At 47.5% G+C, this 9,240-nt stretch overlaps 1 protein-coding gene across 1 annotated transcript; it reads left to right on the top strand.

Annotated features, from left to right (window-relative positions):
* Positions 1 to 3,087: 3,087 nt before the first annotated feature.
* On the top strand, positions 3,088 to 4,023 carry LOC144279187 (olfactory receptor 51G2-like). The gene has a single exon (XM_077840671.1). It carries the CDS (start codon positions 3,088 to 3,090, stop codon positions 4,021 to 4,023), a length of 936 nt encoding a protein of 311 aa, XP_077696797.1.
* Positions 4,024 to 9,240: the final 5,217 nt, after the last annotated feature.

The raw sequence follows: 9,240 nt of genomic DNA, 5'->3' as shown, positions 1-9,240 counted from the left end.
ACCCCTAGATGGCCCCAACAGATGGCTGTGGGCCAGATCCATCATGCCCCTCTGATGGTTCTGTGGGACCAAGAGTTGTTCTACTACTTGCTCTTGGACCTGGACTACTCTGTATAGCAGATCATCCTTAATCACATAATATGGCCCTGGGCCCTTGACTCTCCCCTCCACGGGGACCCCATTTACCTCAACTACTTCTTTACGAATATTGCTGTATATTGGATCATTGGCCTGATCCTGACCAAAATTCCTGAGTGAGGTCCCCATTTGTCCAAACTCAGGGGGATCTACCTCTGTCTCCCCCTCGGGGAAAACCCCCAGGGAACAAGGTCTGGATATTGGGTCATTGATCTCCTGCCCCGCCCCACTGTCCGTTGAGACACATCTTTCCCCTACAAGTGTAGATTTCTGTTACTGGGTCAAGATCCTCATTCCCCTCCTTTTATCCGCCCTCCGTTCCCTCCGAGGCTTCTGGGGCTTTCCCAGCGGGGAGAACAAATCCTGGCCAAATTCGTGGAAGGCCGGGGGGGTGTTATTTATCTGGGCCACCCCCTGGGTCCTGGGTTGATTATTTTCTTCCACCTACTCCCCAGGGAGTAGGCTATCAAATCCCGGGAAGTCCTGTCCAATAAGGACTGGGTTGGGGAGTTTCGGAACTACTCCCACCGTCACCTTAGTGGGGTTTCCGAGAACTTCTATTTTTACAGGGATGGTCGGGTAGTAACCGACATCCCCATGCACACAGGATATTCCTGAGTGTTTGGCCCGGGATAGTTGGTCCTGCCTGACCAGCTTTCCCGAGACCAGAGTGATTGCACTTCCCAAGTCTACTAACGCAGTGGTCTCTATACCATTCATCTTAACGGGTCTAGTGTATCTATGAGGGACCACTACATCCCCTACTAGACTTATTAGATCACATGGTCCCCCTATATCTCCCAGTTCGCACTGCATGGGCTCTTCTAGATTTAGGCATTGGGCAGCAATATGCCCCAATTTGTCACATGCATAACATCAGTACCCTGCTCGGGGCAGTCCCTGGTTTTTCGGGGAACTGGGCTTTATCCCCTGAGCATTTCTCCCCCCAGTCCTCAAGTCTCTCTGGGACCTCTGGCTGCTCTTCAGCCTCCTTCCTCCCTGGTGCTAGGGCAAACTGGGACCTCTGTGCAGAGACTTGCCTCTGATTCTGGTGCCTTCCTTCCCTGGTGGTCTGCAAAAGGTCTTCGGCTGCTAGGTGTCTCTCTACGAGGGCAACTAGTTCATTATAGAAGGAGGGATTGTTTTGCCAGACTCACCCCCGTATGTCCAGCGGCAACCCCCTCATGTACCTGTCCAACACAAGGATTTCCACTATCTTCTCTGGCCCATGGGTCTCGGGGCAGAGCCACTTCAAGGTGAGGTGGTTTAAATCAAATAGCTGGGACCTCGGCAGTTTGCTGTCCTGGTATTTCCACTCATGGAAGTGCTGGGCCCGTATGGCTGATTTCACACCTGACCTTGCCAGAATGTCTGCCTTCAGCTGGGGTAATCCATATCTGTCTCTGTGGTCATGTCAAAATAGGCCTTCTGGGGCTCCCCACACAGAAATGGAGCCAGGATACCTGCCCACTGGTCTTGGGGCCAGGCCTCCCACAGTGCCATCCTCTCGAAGGCGAGGAGATAGGCCTCTATATTGTCATATGTAGTCATCTTCTGTAAATAGTTGCTTACCCACAGCGGCCGGATCCCCTGGGGCCTGTGCTGACTCTTGCTGGGCAGCCATCTGCACCCTGGTAGCCTCTTGTTGGGCCACAGTGGCCTGTACCAATGCCTTCACTACATCCTCCGTGTGTGTGTGTGTGTGTGTGTGTGTGTGTGTGTGTGTGTGTGTGATTTACCCTGCCCTGAGATGGCTTGCCACAGAGCCTTATTCATTCACCACATCCCACTTCTGACACCAAGTGTGGCAAAATACCTTGTTCGCCTCAGTAGGCTCAGTCCCTTTTAGCCTTGGAGACTCAGGTTTGGGGCAAGGCAAATCCTTATAGGTGGCACAGGGTCCTGCTACTCATCTCCTCAGTCAGTCCCTTGTGCTTGTTTTCCTTCCCTTCTGGGGAGTGCGTGCAGCCTCCCTACTGGGAAGGTCTGGTGTCTTGCTGCAAACAGCCTACTGGCAGCTTCCCTGCTCCTCTCACTCCCTCACTCTGCCCCTCCAACCACCCAGGGGAGGGTTTAAAAAGGTCCCAAGTAGTTGGAGTCAGCTGAACCTAATTGGTTCCCTAGCAACCTGTTTTCCAGCTGAACCTTATTGCCCAGTGGTTCTCTCTCCACAGTGGGCAATAATATTCGTAAAGAAGTAGTTGAGGTAAATGGGGTGGATAGGGAGGTGCCTTTTAATCCCCTGGGACTAATTATTACTCCCCTTTTGTAGCTGTTTGTCCTGGGTTTACCATAATAGCTTCTATGCAGCACAGATAAATACAATGACCATTATCACCATGTGTTTACACACATGTCATGATACAATGGGGCACACTCAGACATGGAGGGCAAGAAACTGTGTGTGTGGTAAAGTCACAACTGTAAAATCACATAGTGCTCAAGTAGGCTGTGGAACTCCCAGCCACAAGATATCAATGGGGCCAAGAACTCAGAGAGATTCAAAGAGGAATGGGATGTTCATATGGCTAAGCAGAAAATTAAATTACAATAATGGGGGTTTTTAAAAGAATCTGTAAGGGCTTTAAACCTTCTTTATTTATACCAAAAATATGTCTCTAACTAGTGAGGGGGGAAACATTCCCTGAGAGCAGTTTATCTCATAGTTGCCTAATGCAGAGCTTCTTGGATTGTCCTCTACAGCATCTGGAACTGACCACTGGATATTGAGCTATACGGACTACAGGTCTGATCCAATCTGGCAATGCCTATCTTCCTATCAGTGATGAAGAACCAAGACAATATTTTTGCTAATCTTCCTTCAGCTCATGGGATTCTCTAGCCTTCCCCTGAGATCAGAAATATGTCTAGTTAAATATTATCTAGTCTCCTGTTCTTTTTCTTTTCAGGAAAGAAAGCTCAAAACGCCTCGGACTAGCCCAGTACATTATGTCAGCTCTCAATGACACCAAATTCAACTCTGCAGTCTTCCTTCTCACAGGGATACCTGGGCAGGAAGACATCTATCTCTGGATCTCTATCCCCTTCTGTTTCATGTATGTTATTTTGATATTAGGAAATTCAGTCATTCTGTTCATTATAAAAACAGATCCAAGCCTCCATGAGCCCATGTACATTTTCCTTTCCATGTTGGCTGTCACAGACCTTGGTTTATCGTTATCCACCATGCCAATGATACTGGGCATATACTTGTTTAACTCTAGGGAGATTAGCCTGGATTCCTGTTTTGCCCAGGTCTTCTTCATCCACTCACTTTCATTAACTGAATCCTCCATGCTGTTGCTGATGGCCTTTGACCGTTTTGTTGCAATCTGTAACCCACTGAGATATGCTTCCATCTTAACTGCACCAAGGATAGCCAAACTGGGACTGGTGTTTGTGCTAAGAGGGGTGGTCCTAGTATTCCCAGTCCCCTTTCTCCTTAAACGGTTCCGATATTGTCGAGCCAATATCCTCTCCCATTCCTACTGCCTGCACCAGGAGGTCATGAAGATGGCTTGTTCAGACATCACAGTCAACAGCATCTATGGATTGTCTGTTAAGCTCTTAACAGTTGGGTTGGATTTGTTCCTCATCTTTCTCTCTTATGTGATGATTATCAAAACAGTGCTGAGCGTCGCGTCCCCCATGGAGAGCCTCAGGGCCCTGAACACCTGCATATCCCACCTCTGCACTGTCCTGCTCTTCTTCACACCAGAAATTGGCTTGTCTGTGATACACAGATTTGGGAACAGCTCTTCTCACTTGCTTCAGATTCTCCTGGGCTATGTCTACCTGCTTGTCCCACCCCTGATGAACCCAATTGTGTACAGTGTGAAAGGCAAACACCTTTGTGCGAGGATAATCAGGGTATTCGTCAAATAAAGAGTCAGTTCTTTATCTGGATCCTGTGCTGCTGATATGAGAATGAAATATACGGGCCACCAATTCCATCCTGGACACTTACATCTGAGAGGACATGAGCTACTGATCTCCACTCAGTAGAGAGTGGTTCAGGTGGTGTCTAAGACCTGGAGCAATGGGTGATGGGCTGTCCCCAAACACTGTTGAGGGAAGGCAATGCACTGGTGGAAGGAAACCAAGGCAGGCAGTAGCATTTAAAAATTGAATGAGTTCGTGGAGAGCCAGGGGACAGGAGAGATGTTGGCTAATAAAGATCCATATCGGTGGCTGCTCCAATCTCACTATTCTTCTTGATACAGTCAATAAAGAGAAGGGACTTGGATGTTGTTTCCTATTACCCCCAGTCTGTAGCTGTTCTGTCTCTAGTTAAAAAACAAGGGCCCTGCAAAAAGGTGCAGGGCTGTCTTGCAGTTGCAGTCCTGGCCCTTCCTGAGAGCTCTGGTTGCTGCATGACCCATGGGTGCTGCACCAGCGATGGACAGGGGTTATTCAAGGGGCATGGACACCCATACTTCCCCCACGCCCTCAGCCAGATGCGTGTGACTGAGTCGTGTCAGAGACATGATTAATATCAGAGCCCCAGGAGAAGCCATTCAACCAGTGCCCCCAGCTCACCCGTTGATGGCTCTGCACACCACACACCTGCTGAGCCCACTCCCCACCAAGGCAGGGCAGAGCTAGCTGTGTGAGTGAGGGCCTGACACAGGAGACCTGGCAAGATACTCAGGCCCAGATTCCCTCCTCCTCCCCTCAGTTTGTGCTGCCCCAGCAATGCAAAGGGGTGGAAGTGGGTCTCAATTCCCCAACAAAGACGCAGCTAGCTCCTATCCCCATCCAGCACATTCATCGTAGGGTGACCACCTCTCAAAAGGCAAAAGTGGGACATGTGCAAGAGCCTCATCCCCTCTATGACCTGCCTCTTGTTGTCCTCCTTGAGATCCCATCCCCTGCTCCTCCTCATTACCCAAGGCTCCATCCCCTGTCCAGGCTACAAGCCAGAGGTAGGCCATAATAAAAGCTGCCTGAAAGAAGCCCCCATCCTGTCTCCTCACCCCCCAGGATGTTCAAACCAGGGAAACTGGTGAGTCCAGGGCTCTGCACAGTGGCTCCCTGGGCAGCTCTTACCAAAATCAAGCTCAGGTCTGATCAGAGGGGTGGGTCTTCAGGGGAAGAGGAAGAGCAGGGGGCGGGGCTTAGGGGAAAAGATTAGGCAGAGGGCAGGGCCTCAGGGGAAAAGGAGAAGCAGGGAATACAGCAAGCCTAAACCAATGCAGCCCCGTGCAAGGAGGTCGCTAGGGCGGGGGCTCATGAGTAAAGGAGGGAGATGGGGCCGGAAGGTAGGAGAGTCTGTGCTTTACAGAAGACCGAATAAATGAAACTCCACAAAGGGGGCTCTTGTTTTAAGTGTTCCAGGCTGAGAGTAAGTCATTGCAAAGACCTTAGTGCAGGGGTGGGCAAACTTTTTTGCCTGAGGGCCACAACGGGGTTCTGAATATTTATGGCGGGCCCGGTAGGGACCCAAAATGGCCAATGAGGGGACAAGATTCTTTCAAATCTGGAGGGGGTGGGGGACAAAGGGGTTGGGCTATCTGTGTGATGCTTTTGCCAGGAACAGATCAGGAATGCAAGCCTTACAACTCCTGTAAAGTCAGTAAGTAATCTAGCTAGAAAATGCATTAGGTTTTTTTGTTTGTTTGTTTGTTTAATGATTTGTAAAATAAGCTGTGTTGGAGGAAATGTAAATTCTTGTTTTTGTGTCTTTTTGTAAGTTAAGGTTTTCCTTAAAGGGATTCTCTGTGTTTTGAATCATAGACTCATAGACTATACTAAGGTCAGAAGGGACCATTATGATCATCTAGTCTGACCTCCTGCACAATACAGGCCACAGAATCTCACCCACCCACTCCTGCAATAAACCTCTCACCTATGTCTGAGCTATTGAAGTCCTCAGATTATGGTTTAAAGACTTCAAGGAGCAGAGAATCCTCCAGCAAGTGACCCATGCCCCATGCTACAGAGGAAGGTGAAAAACCCCCAGGGCCTCTGCCAATCTGCCCTGGAGGAAAATTCCTTCCCAACCCCAAATATGGCGAACAGCTGAACTCTGAGCATGTGGGCAAGATTCACCAGCCAGAGACCCAGGAAAGAATTCTCTGTAGTAACTCAGATCCCACCCCATCTAACATCCCATCACAGGACATTGGGCCTATTTACCATGAATAGTTAAAGATCAATTAATTGCCAAAATCATTGTTATCCCATCTTACCTTCTCCTCCATAAACTTATCGAGTTTAATCTTGAAGCCAGATAGGTCTTTTGCCCCACTGCTTCCCTTGGAAGGCTATTCCAGAACTTCACTCCTCTGATGGTTAGAAACCTTCATCTAATTTCAAATGGCCAGTTTTTATCCATTTTTTCCCGATGGCCAGTTTTTATCCATTTTTTCTTGTGTCCACATTGGTACTGATCTTAAATAATTCCCCTCCCTCTCCAGTATTTATCCATCTGATATATTTATAGAGAGCAATCATATCTTCCCTCAACCTTCTTTTGGTTAGGCTACATAAGCCAAGCTCCTTCAGTCTCCTTTCATAAGACAGGTTTTCCATTCCTCAGATCATCCTAGTTGCCCTTCTCTGTACCTGTTCCAGTTTGAATTCATCCTTCTTAAACATGGGAAATCAGAACTGCACACAGTATTCCAGATGAGGTCTCACCAGTGCCTTGTACAATGGTACTAACACCTCCTTATCTCTACTGGAAATACCTCGCCTGATGCATCCCACACTGAGTCAGCAGTGTGCCCTTGTTGCCAAGAAGGCCAATGGCATTTTGGGATGTATAAGTAGGGGCATAGCGAGCAGATCGAGGGACGTGATTGTCCCCCTCTATTCGACATTGGTGAGGCCTCATCTGGAGTACTGTGTCCAGTTTTGGGCCCCACACTACAAGAAGGATGTGGATAAATTGGAGAGAGTCCAGCGAAGGGCAACAAAAATGATTAGGGGTCTAGAACACATGACTTATGAGGAGAGGCTGAGGGAGCTGGGATTGTTTAGCCTGCAGAAGAGAAGAATGAGGGGGGATTTGATAGCTGCTTTCAACTACCTGAAAGGGGGTTCCAAAGAGGATGGCTCTAGACTGTTCTCAATGGTAGCAGATGACAGAACGAGGAGTAATGGTCTCAAGTTGCAGTGGGGGAGGTTTAGATTGGATATTAGGAAAAACTTTTTCACTAGGAGGGTGGTGAAACACTGGAATGCGTTGCCTAGGGAGGTGGTGGAATCTCCTTCCTTGGAAGTTTTTAAGGTCAGGCTTGACAAAGCCCTGGCTGGGATGATTTAACTGGGAATTGGTCCTGCTTCGAGCAGGGGGTTGGACTAGATGACCTTCAGGGGTCCCTTCCAACCCTGATATTCTATGATTCTATGATTCAAGGCCTGATTACCCTGTAAAGTATTTACCATCCTGATTTTACAGAGGTGATTCTTTTATCTTTTCTTTAAATAAAATTCTTCTGTTAAGAACCTGATTGATTTTTCATTGTTCTTAAGATCCAAGGGTTTGGGTCTGTGTTCACCTGTACCAATTGGTGAGGATATTATTATCAAGCCTTCCCCAGGAAAGGGGGTATAGGGCTTGGGGGGATATTTTGTGGGAAGACGTCTCCAAGTGGGCTCTTTCCCTGTTCTTTGTTTAACATGCTTGGTGGCAGCAGCATAAAGTTCAAGGACAAGGCAAAGTTTGTACCTTGGGGAAGTTTTTAACCTAAGCTGGTAAGAATAAGCTTAGGGGGTCTTTCATGGAGGTCCCCACATGTGTACCCAAGAGTTCAGAGTGGGGAAGGAACCTTGAAAACAATGATTCATAGAGTCAGAGAATTTAAGGTCAGAAGAAGCCATGTCACCCCGTAAATCAGTATATGTATTTGTGTGGCTGGGGGAATGGGGGCATAAAATCTTATAGACACAAAGAAGGGAGGGAGTATGATCAAATAAATTAGAGAACAACTGATCTATTCTGAAGTCCCATATAGCACAACCTGCAGAATTTCACCAATTTATCCCTGTATTGAGCTCAATGACGTGTGCTCTATTAATTCATGACATGTGTTCCTCTAAAGCATATCTTCCAGGAGGTCACCAAGTCTTGGTCTGGAGATAGCAGGAGAATCCAGCACTTCCCTTAGTGGTTTGCTTGACTGGTTAGTCATCCTCACTGCTAAAAATGTGTGCCTCATTTCCAAATTTAATTTGTCTGTCTTCAGTCTCCAGCCATTGTTTCTTGTTATAAATTACCCTGCTGGATTAAGGAGCCCATTAGTATTTGGTATTTCATCCCTCTGAAAGTGCTTGTACACTATCATCAAGCCACCTTTCAGTCTTCCCTACTTCTACTCACTACACCCCTGTTTATACAGCCAAGGGTAAGTTGGAAACAACTGAGGAGGAGAAATACCTGGTTATATTAGTCAGTCCCAGGATGACTGTGAGCCACCGATCTGATGCGGCTGTCAACAAGGCAGATGAGATCCTAGAATGTGTCAGTGAGACAGGGAATTTTTAATATCCTTATATCAGGTACTGGTGAGACGTTTACTGAAAAACTGTTAAATTCTCATCACTCATTCAAGAATGATGAATTCAGATTGGAACAGCTATGGAGAAGGGCTCCTCAGATTGTTAGGGCAATGGACAGTCTGGCTTAGGAGGAGAATGAAAGAACTAGGCTCATTTAGCCTAACACAATGCAGGCTGAGTGGGGATTGGATTTCATTATAAATACATTGGGGGGGGTGTAAACCTGTGGAACTCCTTGCCAAGGGATGTTGTAAAGGCCAAAACTCTAACAGGGTTAAAAAAAGAACTAGATAAATTCATGAAAGATAGGTTTATCAATGGCTATGAGCCAGGGTGGGCAGGGATGGTGTACCTAGCCTCTGTTTGCCATAATCTGGGAATGGCTGACAGGTGATTATTACCTGTTTTGTTCGTTCCCTCTGGGTTACCTAGCATTGGCCACTCTTGGAAGACACTCCTGGAAGATACTGGCCTAAATGGACCATTAGCCAGACCCAGTATGACCATTTGTATATTCTTTTTTTCTCACTATAAGAGTTAGAAAGAGAAGCCCCATGATCTGGGGTGTCCCAAAGGCTCTGAGTGCTAGAAGCTTGG

The sequence above is a fragment of the Eretmochelys imbricata genome, chromosome 1 (genome assembly GCF_965152235.1).
Source record: "Eretmochelys imbricata isolate rEreImb1 chromosome 1, rEreImb1.hap1, whole genome shotgun sequence".
NCBI classification, from domain to species: Eukaryota; Metazoa; Chordata; order Testudines; family Cheloniidae; genus Eretmochelys; species Eretmochelys imbricata.
The sequence above is the reverse complement of the archived record's forward strand: the minus strand, read 5'-3'. Positions and strand labels throughout refer to the sequence as shown.